This window comes from Semicossyphus pulcher, unplaced genomic scaffold, assembly GCF_022749685.1.
Source record: "Semicossyphus pulcher isolate SPU_LCO1_2020_fin unplaced genomic scaffold, fSemPul1.0.p SCAF_5, whole genome shotgun sequence".
NCBI lineage: Eukaryota > Metazoa > Chordata > Actinopteri > Labriformes > Labridae > Semicossyphus > Semicossyphus pulcher.
The window spans coordinates 32,393,793-32,412,076 of NW_027211726.1; the positions used below are offsets into that span (position 1 = coordinate 32,393,793).

Genomic DNA, 18,284 nt, shown 5'->3' on the forward strand with positions numbered 1-18,284 from the left:
TCACATGTTCTGAATATTTGCTCAGTTCTCAGCTCTCAGTCCTGTGAGTCTGAATAACCCTGTAATTAAAATGGCTTTAATATCACACTGAAGGGGTCAGCTGACAAAGGATCTTGTCACCAGTATTGTGTTTATGTTCACGGCTCAGTAACTTGACTTGGATATATATGTGACGAGCGGCAAACACACCCTCACTCAAGGGTGAGGTTGGGTACAATTTATTAATTTTATTTAACTACGGGAAAGCCTGCCAACGCCACCCTGGGAATTTCGCCCAGGGAGATATTTAAATCACAGTGCAGTTAATAAGGCACTCAGGTTCGTTTTACAAATGGAGCATGAGACGTGGTTCAGGTACAAAAAAATACAAATATACTTTATCTTCAAAAAGGGGTAAAATTGACTTATTTTAAAATAACACCATATACACAAGGATGTGAGGGAAGGGACCCTAGCAGGGCTGGAGCTTACCAGTGGGAGGAAGTGGGACCATGAGGGGGAGAGGAATCCCAGGAGAGGAGCACCCGAGGGTTTGTGACACTCGCGCACACACATGCACACACAATGGTGAAAAAGCAAAACCACGGGTTACACAGCACACAGGAGGGGGATACCACCACCAGGACACCAGGACCACCACCGTAAGCTTCCAGTCCTGAAAGGAGAAGGGAAATTAGTGAGGCTGGACACCGTACATCAAAACACAACTTCTCAAAGAACAATTTACCAAAATTAAGCTTCCAAGAACAACAACAAAGAAAGAGAATTTACCAAAATTAAGCAGTTGAAAATAACAACTCAAAGAAACAATCTACCAAAAGCAAATGTACGCAAAATTCTAATGTATGACACAACAAAAGAACTTCAGCTGTAGTTCTTTCCAAAGTTGGTATCACACAAACAAGCAAAATTAAACAAACACATACAAGACATTTAAATCGGTGGTGAAACCAAATTCAGAAAATAACTAAAATTAAGTGAGCCAACCCGCCACTATCACTCATTAAAATAAATATAGGCCCGATACAGTCAGGACACACATATGCCAGGAGCAAAGCAACGCAAGGCGAAGCAAGGCAGCTGTGAAGCGTGCTACAATAAAGCCAGCAAAGAGAAGCAAAACAGCGGCAGGCAAAGAGAAGCAAAACAGCGCCAGGCAAAAAGAAGCAAAACAGCGGCAGGCAAAGAGAAGCAAAACAGCGGCAGGCAAAGAGAAGCAAAACAGCGCCTGGCAAAGAGAAGCAAAACAGCGCCAGGCAAAGAGAAGCAAAACAGCGCCCGGCAAAGCAGCAGTGTTTCTCTGTCGCGTCACACGACCCAGTTAATCTCGATCAGCGCACAAGATCACACACATGGGAGAGAGGAGGAGAGGCAAGTTTCATGCTCGCCTGGCTGCAGTGGCAAACCACGGCCGGCACAGAGCGTCAGGACGGGGATTCCCCGTGAGCTGCTGAGGCGGACAACGCCGAACTGCACCGGTGCTGCGGTAGAGACCGGAAGTGAGGCAACCAGGGAGGGGGCGGAACCTCGGAGCCAAAGAGCAAGAGGGCGACAAGATGCACAGTGCTTGCCTATATAGAGTGGCCTCATGAGCTGATTGGCTAACAAGAGAGTGCTGGGCAGCACAGTTACATTCAGAGCAGGGATGATGCATCTCATCCTGCTACATATAAATGCTGGTCTAAGACAGTCTGAGTTATGTTCATCTGGACTCCATCATGTGTGGTCCAAAGAGAAGAATCCCAACGACGACTGTAATAAAGCAGAGATGATGATTGGAACATTTATAAACTTATAAAGAGCCTTTCCTTCAGACTGAACAGTCCAGTACAGTAGCTGCATCACTGCTGATGACAAAGCAATCTGTGTTGATCTCTGGCTCCTTCTTACCTTCACTCCTCCCCGAGTACTTTGCCCACACACTTGAAGGTGCTGACCCTCTATCCCACAGCTTCATACTCTGCAAACTGCCCCAATGTTCTCTGGAGGTCACAGAGAAACTAAGTCAGCAGAACGTTATCCACAGCAGAGGCCATCATGACGGACCCTCTCTACCCATGCTTTGTCTTCATATCCTGTTAATGAAAGTCAGAAAATAATCTTTTACAAGGTGACAACCGTATGTGGCGCCGGTGTAGCTCAGCCATTGAGACGCGCCCCATGTATAGAGGCACACTACTCGACGCAGAGGCCCTGGGTTCGACTCTGACCTTTGGCCCTTTGCTGCATGTCCTCCCCGGTCTCTCTTCCATCATTCCCAACTCTATCCAATGTGTTGTCCAATAAAGGCGGGGGAAAAAATGGGCAGCAAGTTCAGATTGTTTGACCTGAGTGAGTTGACAGGTAAGGGTGACTTAGTTTCCTCACCGTATCGGGCTCTGTGAGTGAGGGTGAGAATTTTGAACTTGATCCTTTACACAACGGGGAGTCAGTGAAGAGATCTGAGGATGGGGGTAATGTGAGACCTGGTGAGGAGTCTTGCAGCAGCATTCTGTGTTGACTGCAGGCGATTAAGCGCAGACTTGCTGAGTGACGAGAGGAGTGTGTGGCAGTCGTCGAGGTGAAACTACAGTTGAAACTAAAGTTCTCAGTTTACTTATATTTCTTAGGTGGACATAACATGATCTGGTTACCTGCTTAACATGGCTGTCAAAAGATGATGATTTATCAACTATTACTCCTAAATGACGTGGGCTAAAGCCAACAGCAGAGGAAAGGGGCCCAATGTTGTGATCCTGTGAGCTGATTGGATGGAAAGAGCTCAAGACGGTAGGAATAAGAGAGGAGCTAGCATGAAGTGGATGAGAGTTATGATGCATATTGGACCTAATAGTCATTACTTTATCAACACAGAAGGAAAGGAAGGTATTGCAGTCATCAACAGTGAAACATGGTAATGTGGAGAGCGCTGGTGAAACAATGTTTTAAATAGTTATGAAACGTTGGGATTTCTTTTTGATGAAGAAATCAGGTCAGCAAAATAAGCCGTCCAGGCTTCCTGTACTGCTTCTTTAAAAGAACGCCGGAGATCTTTCAGATGTAGGCGATGCACTTCCACAGACGTTCAGACCTGTGACAGTGTGGTCTCAGGCAGCAGACAGCCTCTGTTATCCACTGACAACTGTTGCAGGTAGCCCGAGTCCTAACCTTTAAAGGTGCCTCTTTGTCCAGTAACATGGAGCAATGACCATTAAAAGACTGCGTTAAAAACTCAACATTGTGAGGATTTATATTAAAATCACAGCAGGAGTGTGCTGAGAACTGGTCGGCTGTATTTCCTGTAATGAGGAGGCTCTTCTGAGGCTGCTGCCAGTGATCAAAGCCTCCAACAAAGCTCTGTACGTGAACACATCATTCTCCATGTTAAATGTAGTTTTACTTTATTGAGAAAAAACAACTATCTCTTGTAATTGTTTCCTTTTATGTACTGTTGATTCCTCTTCAGGCTGAGCGGCTGTAACCTGTCAGAGAGAAGCTGTGAGGCTCTGTCCTCAGTCCTCAGCTCCCAGTCCTCTTCTCTGAGAGAGCTGGACCTGAGTAACAACAACCTGCAGGATCCAGGAGTGACTCTTCTGTCTGCCGGTCTAAAAACTCCACACTGCAGACTGGAAACTCTCAGGTTAGTGTGCAGCTGTGTGAAAATGATAACCCTCTGAGCTCACATGTTCTGTATATGTGCTCAGTTCTCAGCTCTCAGTCCTGTGAGTCTGAATAACCCTGCACAGCAAATTCGGCCCTTTGGAATAAACTCTCTGAGTTAAAATCAACTCAATTTGAGTGTACATGTGAGACCATCGAATAAACTCTCGGGCATAGTTAAAGTTACTCTTTTCCGGGAGTTGATCTTTCAACTCTTTTTAGGAGTTAAAACTGAACTCCTCTGGGAGTTAAAACACTACTCCCATTAAGAGGAAAAAGCACTCTCATTGAGAGTTCATTTTAGGTGAACTCTTTCACAGTGTTAACAGTGAAATTGTTTTATTGAACACTTACAGAGTTAATATATAAAATCACAAAAAATGTTTGTTAGATGAAAATTAATACAAAAAACACATAAATTACTTCAATGCCTTTATTTGAACACATCCAGAAAGTGTGTTCACAACTCCTTGCTTCATGAATATTAACTTTTGTAACAAGTTACATTTGGAGTAAAAGCTTTCTTCAGTAACAGTGTAAACATGTAACAGCATACACATTTAAAATAAACAGCTACAATGGCAGCTTAACAGTTAGGAAATTGTGTGGTCAGATGGAAATCACAAATAAAAAATATGTAGTAAAAAAATAAATTTGCATATTTCAGCAAAACTGTAAAAAAATATACCATACCACATCCCTCTGTGCTGCATAAACTTTTCTGAGGAAAGTGCAAGTGTGATCATTTTTAGAACAACCTTAAATGTAAATGTACAGCAGTCTGTTAGGATTCTGAAAGCAAACTTCTCTGTAATGCAGGATTATGTTAACATGAAGTAGAATGTTAAACGTGCTGTTAAAGCACGAAAACATGTACAAGAACGTAAAACATGAATTCAATACATTCAGTTTGGCCAACATTTTAGGCATTTTAGACCAACAGATTAAATAATACAGCCCTCTGACACAACATCAAAATAAAAATCACACCCATAGGACATTTGAGAATCCAAACTTTTGAAATGTCTTAATTTCTCCCTTTCTAGAACCAGTATCTTCCTGGGGATGTTTTCACTAACTTGGAAAGCATGGAAATGGTCATGGAAACAAGTTTCATGTTCATTTAGAACTAAAACACTTTACCATTGTGCAAAATGATAGAAGTTATTTTGCTGAAGACTGGTGTGTTTTCTTGTGTCAGTACAAACAAAGAGGCCAACGCGATATTCACACTTTACCCAGTTTGTCAGGTTGACAGTGGCTTGTGAATCAATGTGAAGATATGTAGACACATGCTCTGTACACTCTAGTGTTTCAAGTAAACACATTTTGACTGGACCAGACTCAATTGCTTTTGAAGTCAGGCATTCCCAATGATAGGCTACTGCAAACTGGTGTTTCCTTGCAAGTGATACTGTTAAAAAGTTTTTCACACCATCCTTAAAAAAATGGTGTTTAGCCATAGTCCAGCCATAGCCATAGCCTTAGTCATAGTCCAGATATGAATGAGGGGTCCAATTTTTCGAATGCACCTCGGATAGTGGACCATGAAATGATGTTTTGGAATCAAGTTCTTTGATGGGTACAGTTCTTTGAAGAGCTGGTGATGTTCAATGATAAGGTGCTTTAAATACACGGTCATCCCTTCAGTGATTGAGTATGAGAACACAATGTTTATTATGTTCAGCAACAAGAGCATCAAGCGCCAGTGCAAATCATCCTCTGATACCAGGTCACCAAATATCAAAGGTGATCAAACACAGTGTTTGTGATGCGTTTAACCCTATTCCATGTCCGACACAGTCAAGCTTTACATTTGTTGGCTTGTTTTTCTTTTCCACATAGCCATAATTAAAAGCATAAATCCTATTCAAGAGGCTTTCTTTGGAGATGAAATGTTCAATCAAATATTCAAATAGAAGTTTGACCTCATATTGACCAACCCCTTCCAAAATGTCATGCATGATGTCAACTGCATCATTTTCTGCATTATGGAAATACTGCAAAGTGTTCAGTATGCTCTTTCTGTTGATGCCAAATGAAGAAGTTGGATCATCTACCAAAGAAGAATAATGTTGATCATTGAGAACTGGTGATCTTATGGTCAAACGTGGGTCATCTTCTGAGAAAACTGACTGAGCTGAAGATTTATCAATTAGGCAAAGTCTACAGAAGTCATTTGCACTAAATGACTCCAAGAATCCAAGAATGCTGTGCATACCCAAATTATCACCAGTAATTTGTGCAAGAGTGCCACGTACAGGAAATTCAGCAAATGGAAGAGCAACCCCAGTTGTCTCTAATATTTTCAAGTCTCTTACTAAGGGTTTCAGAATTTCATCAATGCCGTATTTCTTAGCATCTTGTGCATGAAACAATGATACTAGATGAATATTCATTAAGGCAGAATTCACCTTGGGTGGAAGATTCCTGAGGATGAAGTAAAGACAGCCAACTTTATGAATACCTTTTTTTGACCCTAGTGGGTTTGCACACTCAACATCGTCATAGTACAACTGGATTTGGAGGGCAAACTTGTCACTTGAAAACAAGGGATGACTTTTGAAGTAGCTTCCACCACAGAAGTTCTCGTATTTGTCACTCTGAGTAGATGTTTGCATCATCTCAGAAATAGTTTCATTCTTGAAGATGAACTGGAGTGTTTTGAGTATGGGAATATATATGAATTTGTCAATGATTGGAACTTGCTCATAGGTTCCACTTTTGCTATTTCGTCTGGTATCAAACCTTATACCTAGACGCTTTTCAACTGGTACAATATCCCATTTTTCTGTGAAATATTTCTTCCATTTACTGTTAGAATTCAAGTGGCTAAAAGGGTTGTCAATACCTTTAAATAACTCTTCTATGGCTGATCTTGCAGGACTGCCGGCAGGTAGTAAGTTTAGTACATGGTCCTGAATATTAGACTGTAAGTCTCCCACAAATTCCTCTAAATTCTCGATGGTAGAAAGCACTACAGTATTTGGTACACCGCTTCCTGAAAGCTTGGCAATAATTGATGCACACATATCTTTGCTGCCCGTTGACACTGAAGGGCCTGCTTCAATATTTTGGTGCTGAGATGAAGTGGAAGGTGTTTCATCATTTAGGCACAGAGGATTATTGTGCTCTTGAATGGCATGGTTGGAATGGGTCTCCTCTGTTGCACATGTGTTGACAATATGCGCATGTATCTTTATGAGATGTCTTCTAAACCCAGAATAACTAGAGAATTGCAAGCAACATCCTATTTGACCACATTTTAGCCTCAGATTGTTCCCAGGATAGATTCCATGCATTAGTTTGAGGTGCCTGAATAAAAGTAAGGCTGTACCAAAGGATGACGCACAGAGGAAACATCTCAACATTTTTGCTGCTGGAACTTTTTACGGCTTGTTTAACAACTTTGCTCTCAACTCCTTGACTTTTGGCGTTTCTTCCATTGTGCCAATATTAGGGATGCATGATATGAAAAATTCAAACCGATACCGATAACCGATAATTAACTGCTTCTTGTGGCCGGTACCGATACCGATAACCGATAAGTTCATATTTTTATATTTAATATAATCTTTATATAATCTGCAGTTTGTGCACCTAGGAAAATAAAAAATGTAAGAGTGATGAAAAACTAATATTTTAGTAGCTCTGGTTTAACTATAACAGCAAATAACAGTCCTGGCTCTTCAAATGTTCATTTATTTTTTGTATGAGTAAGGCACCACAATACTTCATAAACAATAAAAAACTATTGGATACACTTGGGATGTGTCATATCACACACATAGTCAAGTAGTTGAAACAAAAATTAAATACAAATAAAATCTACTGTGATTGCACACAGTGAATTTACGTGCATCTTAGTATAGGCTTTTCAAAACGTAATCTTAAGGCCTGTGGTCAGTTGCTATAGATTAAAAAAGAACAGCAGCAAAAGACATTTTACATATTAATTCAGAAAATCAACTCTGCATCCCTCAAGCAAAGGGTTTAACAGAACTATGACTGGTTTATCTGCATCATATTCAAGTATTTTTGCATAACAAAGGAATACATCTATTCAACCTTTAGTACGTGAGGATGAGGTAGGTATTTGTGTAGTTTTTAAGTCAAAGGTTTTTCAAATATATAATAAATTAAATGCATTGACATCTGTCAACCTCAACTACAAAAAACAAACAAAGTGCATCCTCAACAAAAGGTGTTTATAGAAATATTACTGCTTTAACTGCATAGGGCATCGTAGAGATTCCTCTGAAATTTTCTAGTTTAAAATAAAAAATAAAAAACTTAAAACGATTTCCAATTTCCACTACTCAACATTTCTTACCCTCCTCCAAAGTACATCTTTTCACTTGTCACTTTGTCTAATCTCTACTTTGTCTTTTCTATTTGTTATGTGAGGGCATCAGTGGGAGATTTGTTTTGATAAAAAGAAGCATCTCTGCCTTCTCACACCAAATTCTGTTTCTTTGTTCATCAATAACATTTGCAGCCGCAGAAAACAAACGTTCACTGTCTATGCTGGTGCAAGGGGCTGACAGGTATTTCCTTGCGAGCGAGGCAAGGTCTGGGAACCGGGATTTGAAAGATGCAAGATGAAACAGGGGCTCTGTATAGATGTGATTGAATCGCTGCTCTATGGCTTGCAGTAGGGTGCTCTTTGAAGTTTGAACTCCATGATCTGTTGCAACAGTCTTGTTTAACAGACGTTTTAAGGCTTCAGTGGAGGGGATCACGTCAGCTGCTGTGGCTGTCGCTGAGCTAATGTCTTTTGTTAGCTGTTCACACGGGTTAACTATAGTCAACATGTTTTCAGTTAAAGTCCATTGATGTGCGTTCAGAAAAGCAGGTCATTCAAAATCTACTGCATATGCTGCAAGGGCTCGCCTCTGCTCCAACAAACATCTTAGCATGTAGAACGTGCTATTCCATCTCGTGGGCACGTCTTGTTGAAGCCTTGTGTCTTTCATGCCTAGTTGTGTCTGTAAGTCTTTAAGACGGGAGGTGGCAAGTTGGGAGTGTTTGAAGTGACCGACCATCTTCCTGCTGATCGAAACACAGTCTATGATGCTTCTTTGGCTCAGCACAGCCTCGTTTACGGCGAGCTGTAAAGTGTGTGCCATACGGCCCAAGCTTGAGAGCCCACATTCCTCCATGGCCTTGGACATATTGCGTGCATTATCCCTGAGCACAACATGCACTTTGTCTTTTGTTATACTCCACCGTTCAAGCATGGTTTCAAAAGCTTGGCATATCATTGTCGCTGTATGCGACCCGGAGCACTCCTGTGCGTGCAGCAAGGCTTTTTGCATCCTAAAGTCTTCATCCAACCAGTTAAGCTAAGCAAACTGACCGGACTAACGTCAGAAGTCCATATGTCCGTGGTGAAACGTATGTTTAGTCCGTTCTTGTCGATCAAATTATGAATGTGTGTGGCGACTAAAACGTACAAGGCAGGGAGGGACACATCCGAGAAGAAGCGGCGGCTTGGGAGGGTGTAACGTGGCTCCAAATGCGCTACTAACTTGCGAAAACCCGGATCCTCTACCACAGAAAAAGGCTGGTCGTCAAGCGCTATGAATTCCATTACGTTGTCGTTTATGGCTTTAGCCTTTTCGCTGTCTCTAGAAAACTTTTTACAGTTTTCAAATGCCTGCTGAATGGGGACGTCCACGGTCCGTGATGTTGTTTTAGCCTTGGTGCTAGTAGCTGCTGCCGCGGCTGCTTCATATTCTTTTAATATAGCTTCGCCGCGATGAAGACCTTTCAGGTGAGACATAAGATTTGTTGTGTTAAAACTTGCCGTCTTCTTTCCTCCTCTCGGAATCCTCGTTGAACATGTTTTGCAAATAGCAATGGTGTTGTCATCTGCTGCCACCGAGAAAAACAACCAAACTGGCGAAGACATGCTAGCTCCGGTGTCCTGCTGTTAGCGCAGCCAGTCAGGCAGACACGGGGCCAGCTTGCCTTGGGTCCTGCTAGTAAAGCGCGGTACATGACGTCACAAGCGCGACACGGCCTGTTTTAAAAGGCGCTAAATGTCTAGCAAGCAATTTCACCAATTCCTTAACTTTATCAGATCTATTTATCGGATTACATTTATTTATCGGAGCAATAAAAATGATGTAATTTCCCCCCATATCGACCGATTATTTATCCGTCCGATAATTATCGTGCATCCCTAGCCAATATCTATGTTGTACAGAGTAGTCTGCAAAAATGTGTACAGGCTGGACAGAGCATCATCATATTTCACACTGAAAACAAAGTGGGACTTGAACAGCTCATCAAATGCGCCCAAGGATGTACCTGACTGACATGGAAGAACTTTTTACATATTTATCTTCCCTTTAAACAATTTGACGCCGAGCCGGACAGAGTAATCATAAAGAACCGCTAGCTGCACGGCTAACAGAAGCTATAATTAGCAGCGGGTACTTTAGCAAAGCTATCAGTTGATCAGGAGCCGTGTCTCAACAAAAGTTGTGAATTCTTTGCTCATGTTTTAAAGTTGTCAGTAGTACATGACCAACAGAGACGCTCCGCTCCAGCAGCGTCTAACATTAGAAAGTCTGAGAAGTAATAAATTCACTGTCTCGTCTCCCCCTCTCTCCCGTTAATAACCGAGCGCCCCCTACAGGCCTGGAGCACTTCCGTTGTGAGGGCTGTATTTGCAGCGTTTTTCTTTTGCATGTGTTTTCTGGGTTTGTGTGTTTTTGACTTTGCATCGTTTCTGTATTTTCAGCTCGTTTCTTGTAATCGAAATCGTTTGGGCTGTTGCAGCACGTTTGACCTTGTCGGCCACCATACTTTTTTGAGCATGGATCCTTCAAAGATGGGAAGAGAGCCACAATCCCAAGGGCATGGAACTCCTTTGTGGCTTTAGTTACAGCTCTCCTGCAAATGCAAAATAATTCATTGTCATATGATTCTTTCCTCCTCACAAAAGTAAATTTCATGTTATAAACAAAAAGCCACTTACCCTTCCTTTTCACGCATGTGAGCTACTATGATGTTCACCACTAATCGCCGAGTAGAATCTTTCAAACTATCCTCATACTCATTGACGACTGTCCTCCCTGCTGGCTTAGTAGTGAGAATCTGCTCCACTATCTGAAGACAGAAGATAACAAGACAGCAAAGATAAGATGTGATTTTTAAACAAAATAACTATCTCCATATATTTATTATACAAATGATAAATTAAGATCATTTTTCATTTCCGTAACCCCAATTTTCTTAATCTTGTTTTAAGAGTCAGGCAAACAAAAAGTGTAAAAGTAAATAATTAAAATACATTTCTTGCATGGGTGCTGTCCATGACAGGTTGAATAATTGGACATCCAGCATCACATGTGTCACTAGCTGGACTGCTTAAGCTTGAGATGGACAATGTATCTGTTAGACTTGGAGATGAAGGTCCTTCACCATCTTGCTGCAGGATTGAAATATCTGAGGATACAGGGCACAAACAATCAAAAATTAAGAACCACAATGCTACCATCTACCATATAATCGGGGCCTGGTCACCACCATCTGAGATGAATACAGACAACAGTCGGAAATTGTCTTTGACAAAGCATCAGGAAGTCTATGATAAATATGTACAGGATGCCATGACAATCTCATGGAGTAAGTTGTGATCACTTAAATAGAAAACCAATTTAAATTGTGGAAGTGGAAACAAATTGTCCTTCAGTCTGTGGCCTCCTAAAGTTCATTATACTGTGACTGAGAAATAGACACCATTTGAACAATTAGCTAAAATAAAAGATTTCGTGTGCTAGCTTAACCCAAAATCCCAACTTGCCCCAACTTCCAGATGACTATTTTGTAAGTCCTATAAACAAATACCAAAATAGTTCCGACCACAAGTGTCACGTATTCTGTCGAGTCTGTACTTTCAGCCATATGCTTGGATGATTCTGCTCGTGGGAGGTCTGAAATATACATGGTACATAGAATGTTGTTTTGGTATCTAATCAATGTTTGTTCAAATATATATATACTAATATATATATTTACTTTATCTTCAAACTGAAAATGAAACTGAAATTTGAAATCACTTTACCATCATCAGTGTAGATGACAAAGCACACTTCTTTGATTGTTGCAAGCTCTGGAAAGACATCCTCATCCACCTCTATGCCCTGCTCATCCGTGACTCTCAGTGGCTTATTTTCTGGTAGGAGAAACTTCTGCTGCACTGAAGCACAACAGTCATGATGCCATCAACAAAGTTATTATTACTTTCCCTTAAATGCCTTCAGACAAACCAAAAAAAACTTACCTGCAGTGATAAATTCCATGAAGCTGACGTCTTCCAGTTTGACATATTTCTTTGTCCCTCCATGTTTCACCTTTATCAACATCTTGAACACAAGATAGAACTTTATTATTCCCAAAGAAAATTCTCGTGCCAGATTTCTCCAAAAAAATGGCAAAAAACCCTGAAATAAGTAACAAGTAAAGATTGTTACTGTAACATGAGTCTCTGTTGGGGCTGATGTGATTGTATGTTCAACACAAAGTTAATCCATTAACATGTTCGAGTAAAGCAAACCAGGCATTGTTCTGATATGTATGGTTTTAACAGCGCTACTTTGTCTAAGTAGTTTATACAGTGACATTTGTAGAAGATATACAAGGGTATTTTATCACAGGTTTTAGGTGCTCTTACAAACATTCAGCAAGTTAAAGATGCTGGGCTCACCTGGGCTCCCCAGAGGTGTTAGCCTACCGTACCTTACATCATTGCACTCTACTGTTAGCTTGTTAGCTAGCGCAACTTTAGGTCTAACAACTGATCCGGCTGTGTCTCCCTGCTATTAATTAAGATAATACAATCTCTAACAGCGGAGACAGGCTCGCGCTGCTGTCTGGGCTGTTGATTCAACATAAATAGGAGGCAAATGTGTAAACGTTCCCTTCTCAGCATTCCCTCAAAGCATGTCCCGTGTCCGTGTCGGATACCTTCCTCAAAGAGGCCACTGGTTCCGCACACGTAAATCTAACGGAAACAACACGTGTTCGTGAATATTTCGATAGAACTAGAAATGCTGTAACGTAACGCTAACTATCTTACAATTGATCAAAAACAGAAGTAACGAGAAGAACGTTAAAACGTTAATTACATGCAGGAAGACGTGGCTAACTTCAGGTTCACAGTGTATTCTGCGCGTTTAACAGGGGCGGTGCAATTAAGTTACTGTCAGCAGCTAACTAGCAAGTTCGTCGTAGCAAATATAAGCAATAACGTTATATTACACTAACAGAAAATCCGTCACACGTTAACATTTAGTTTGAGACGTAAAATTGCACTTTTACCTGTCTCTCGAGGAAGTCAAAGTGATCACTGCTTGATGCGGTAAGAGAGCCGTTAGGAATGAACTCAGGAGAAGTGTTTATTCACTACCCACAACACCCTGTGAATTAACTTCGATATTTCACACCACCGAAGAGTTTCCCTCAACACAAGCTGGGGTCTACATGAGAGAATAAACTCCAAAAATCTAACTCCTTCACTATTTTTTGTCTAACTCCTTATTTTGAAACTCTAAGAATTTGCTGTGTGTAATTAAAATGGCTTTAATATCACACTGAAGGGGTCAGCTGACAAAGGATCTTGTCACCAGTGTTGTGTTCATGTTCACGGCTCAGTAACTTGACTTGGATATATAAATGCTGGTCTAAGACAGTCTGAGTTATGTTCATCTGGACTCCATCATGTGTGGTCCAAAGAGAAGAATCCCAACGACGACTGTAATAAAGCAGAGATGATGATTGGAACATTTATAAACTTATAAAGAGCCTTTCCTTCAGACTGAACAGTCCAGTACAGTAGCTGCATCACTGCTGATGACAAAGCAATCTGTGTTGATCTCTGGCTCCTTCTTACCTTCACTCCTCCCCGAGTACTTTGCCCACAGACTTGAAGGTGCTGACCCTCTATCCCACAGCTTCATACTCTGCAAACTGCCCCAATGTTCTCTGGAGGTCACAGAGAAACTAAGTCAGCAGAACGTTATCCACAGCAGAGGCCATCATGACGGACCCTCTCTACCCATGCTTTGTCTTCATATCCTGTTAATGAAAGTCAGAAAATAATCTTTCACAAGGTGACAACCGTATGTGGCGCCGGTGTAGCTCAGCCATTAAGACGCGCCCCATGTATAGAGGCACAGTACTCGACGCAGAGGCCCTGGGTTCGACCCCGACCTTCGGCCCTTTGCTGCATGTCCTCCTCGGTCTCTCTTCCATCATTCCCGACTCTATCCACTGTCCTGTCCAATGAAGGCAACAAAAGGTTTAGATTTTTTGACCTGAGTGAGTTGACAGGTAAGGGTGACTTAGTTTCCTCACCGTGTCGGGCTCTGTGAGTGAGGGTGAGAATTTTGAGCTTGATCCTTTACACAACGGGGAGTCAGTGAAGAGATCTGAGGATGGGGGTAATGTGAGACCTGGTGAGGAGTCTTGCAGCAGCATTCTGTGTTGACTGCAGGCGATTAAGCGCAGACTTGCTGAGTGACGAGAGGAGTGTGTGGCAGTCGTCGAGGTGAAACTACAGTTGAAACTAAAGTTCTCAGTTTACTTATATTTCTTAGGTGGACATAACATGATCTGGTTACCTGCTTAACATGGCTGTCAAAAGATGATGATTTATCAACTATTACTCCTAAATGACGTGGGCTAAAGCCAACAGCAGAGGAAAGGGGCCCAATGTTGTGATCCTGTGAGCTGATTGGATGGAAAGAGCTCAAGACGGTAGGAATAAGAGAGGAGCTAGCATGAAGTGGATGAGAGTTATGATGCATATTGGACCTAATAGTCATTACTTTATCAACACAGAAGGAAAGGAAGGTATTGCAGTCATCAACAGTGAAACATGGTAATGTGGAGAGCGCTGGTGAAACAATGTTTTAAATAGTTATGAAACGTTGGGATTTCTTTTTGATGAAGAAATCAGGTCAGCAAAATAAGCCGTCCAGGCTTCCTGTACTGCTTCTTTAAAAGAACGCCGGAGATCTTTCAGATGTAGGCGATGCACTTCCACAGACGTTCAGACCTGTGACAGTGTGGTCTCAGGCAGCAGACAGCCTCTGTTATCCACTGACAACTGTTGCAGGTAGCCCGAGTCCTAACCTTTAAAGGTGCCTCTTTGTCCAGTAACGTGGAGCAATGACCATTAAAAGACTGCGTTAAAAACTCAACATTGTGAGGATTTATATTAAAATCACAGCAGGAGTGTGCTGAGAACTGGTCGGCTGTATTTCCTGTCATGATGCCGGCATGCAATGTTCTTTTAGGACAGGAAAGGTCATCAATTACACAGAGATCAAAGGAAATACATGAATGATCACTGATCAGTTGGTCTTCACAGCAGATATCATTAATATCTAGTCCCAGAGATGAAGGTCCCAGGTGTGACCCCTCCTGTGAGTGGGGCTTTAAACATGTTGCTTGAAGATCAAAGATTCAGTGATATTAAGAAATTCAGTGGCTCCACAGTTTGTGACATCATCAATGTGCAGGTTAAAGTCAGCAGCTAAAAGTGCTCTGTCCAGCTTCATGAGAGAAGTCAGAAAGTGAACTCAGGTAAAAAGTGAGCAGCTGGACCAGGAGGTCGATCAATGAGAACACCACAGTGAGACCTCCACCGCGGCCTGAGCGACGTGGAGTCCCAATAACTGAACAGTCCATGGGGCACAGTTCATTTAAATGAACACATTCTTTTTGTCAGGTTTCAGTGTAGAAGAGAAAAGACAGACTGTCCCTTAAAATAAGTCATTTCATATGTGAGCCTTGTTACCCACAGATCTGCATTAATCAGACACATTTTAATAGAGGAACGGGGCCTTCGGGGGGGCATGCAGGTTAAAGGATCACTCGCCCACCAGGGTGATGCTGACTATGACGAGGGCGTGAGTGCTGGTTAGTGATCCTGACTGGGATGAGCATGATTACAGGAGTGAAGGCAAAGATACAAGTTACAGAGTTAGTAGTGACCCCTCCTAGCCAAGAGGGGGAGCTGATGGTGTGTGTGTGTGTGTGTGTGTGTGTGTGCGTGTGTGTGTGTGTGTGTGTGTGTGTAGTCTGTCAGGCTGTCTGATCACACAGGAAGGCTGTGCCTCTCTGGCCTCCGCTCTGAGCTCCTCCCACCTGAGAGAGCTGGACCTGAGCTACAATCATCCAGGAGAACCAGGAGAGAAGCTGCTGTCTGCTGGGCTGGAGGATCCACACTGCAGACTGGAGACACTGAGGTACAGACAGACAGACAGACAGACAGACAGACATGTTTTGTCCCTCAGCTTGTTTTCCATCTGTATAAATGATTTGGATCTTAAAAGAAGAAATCTAATGTAGGTGTACATTTGAAGAATTGAATTGTGGGTATTTTGTTGTCTGCAGACGATGTTGCTCTACTGGCTGAATCAGAAGATGATTGACAACATTTGTTAAAGACCTGCTGTTACAGGTGGAGGTTGTTGATTCATCAGAGTAAAACACAGATAATTCACTTCAGAACAAAGGGTGTTCCAAGCAGGAGGAAAATGTTGACTCTTGGGACGGTTACATTGGAATACACACCTGAATATAAATATCTGGGATCTTCTCTTGATGAGTTTATGACTCATGAAGCTGGAGTTAAATGATTGGCTGGTTGGGCTGGCAGAGCACTGGGGTCTGTTGTTACCAAGCTGCAGATATGTAAAGATGTTGGGTGTTCCACTTCCTCTCAGCTCTATGCTGCATGTGTTTCCCCCACACTGAATGATGCCTCAGGGATATGGGGATTCAAAGACAGTAAAACTTCAGACGTTATACTAAACAGAGCTGAACGCTGTTTTTGAGGCGTTCATAAATGTGCTCCTACTTTGGCTGCTCAGGGCGACGTGTTGGTTTCCTGGATCTATACAGAGAAAATGTGAAATGATACGACTGTGGAATCGTTTACTGAACATGTCAGAACATCGGATCAATAGGAAGGTTTTTCTGTGGACTCAAATGTACAAGTCTCCATGGGCTGCAGAGCTTCATGCTGTTTGTGAGGAAGCTGGCTTACAGTATATATACAGGAATCATTTATCATGCAGCCTGAACACAAGTAGAAAAAGTGATTTGCTAGATTAGAATAAAAATGGTTCAATGATATCTTGTTAAAACCTAAATTAGGAACATATATCCAAATCAAGCACAGTTATGGTGCTGAAGCTCACGTTACAGCAAACTGAACCAGGAGTCAGAGGTGTTTAGGTGCACAGGTGAGAACAGGAATCCTTCCTCTGGCTCTTGAAGTGGGCACATTTAAACACATCCAGGAGGAACACAGGCTGTGTGAGCTTTGTGAGAATGAATCACATTTTCTTTTGTATTGTCCTTTTTATGATGAGATCAGAGCATCCTTGATGAATGAAATGTATGCTGAAAATCCTCAAATGTTTTGGTGCTCTGACGACGACAGGATGGAACGTTTGTTTGGCTTTAATGTTTATAAGTCGGCCATTTTTGTTTGTAGATCCTGGAAGAAACGTCAGGATGGTTTATTTCTTTAATATTATTTCTGTTACGTGTCGACTTCTGGTTTCTGCTGTCTCTCTGCCTTTTTATGGGCCGGACATGTTGTTTATGTCTGACAGTAATAACACAATCAATCACACACAGACAGACAGACAGAAGCTGTCTCTCTGTCTCTAACTGGTGACCTTGCTGTCTGATGGAGGATGTGAGTGAAGCTGTATGAAGTCGATTCTGATCTGGTTTCTTCCTCCAGGTTGGACCATGGTGGACGGCACAGACTGAAACCTGGTCTGAGGAAGTGTGAGTGTGTTTGAACTTTGATTCATGAGAACACAGCTGCTCATGTTGGGCTCCACTTTTTGTAATTGTCTTGACTGAAGATGAATTTCAATCAGGATTGACTTTCTGTTTTTGTCAGTGTGGCTGTAAAGATGTACGAAGTGAACAAAGTGAACAGCAGGATCCAATCAAAAGAATCAATACATTTGATGATCAGTGAAGAGAAGATTCACTGTGTTTCTTCCAGCTCTGATCTTTCTGCTTCATGTGACCTCTGACCTAATAACAGTTTGAGACAGCAGATGGTTCACAGCTTCTTTGTGCTGCACTTTTATTACTGACACTTGATTGTGCTCTTATCCTGGGCTCCACACATCCTGACTGCCATGTTCACTAACTGTTCATTTCATTACAGCTGCAGTGTTGAGTTTCAGTGCTGCCAAATATTCACAGTTAAACATGAAATCTAAGTTTGACTGACTTTCAGAAACTGTCAGTAAAGTTGTTTTTGAATGAACAGATGATAACCTGCAGCTGTGTTGTGTCTCCTTCTCTCCATCAGACGCCTGTGAGCTGGAAGTGGACACAAACACAGTGAACAGAAGACTCAAACTGTCTGACAACAACAGGAATGTGACACGTGTGTGGGAGGAGGATCAGTCATATCCTGATCATCCAGACAGATTTGATTATTGTCCTCAGCTGCTGTGTAGGACTGGTCTGACTGGTCGCTGTTACTGGGAGGTCGAGTGGAGAGGAAGGGTTGATGTATCAGTGAGTTACAGAGGAATCAGGAGGAAAGGAGGCAGTGATGAATGTGTGTTTGGATGGAATGATCAATC

General features: G+C 42.0%; 1 protein-coding gene across 1 annotated transcript in view; it reads left to right on the forward strand.

Moving 5' to 3' along the window:
* LOC138608375 (NLR family CARD domain-containing protein 3-like) overlaps positions 1 to 18,284 on the forward strand; it is a 186,272-nt gene that overhangs the window by 108,309 nt on the left and 59,679 nt on the right. The window contains exons 12-13 of the mRNA XM_069680950.1: positions 15,738 to 15,905; positions 17,417 to 17,463. Coding sequence (XP_069537051.1) covers positions 15,738 to 15,905; positions 17,417 to 17,463 — 215 coding nt within the window. The remainder of the gene's footprint in view (positions 1 to 15,737; positions 15,906 to 17,416; positions 17,464 to 18,284) is intronic.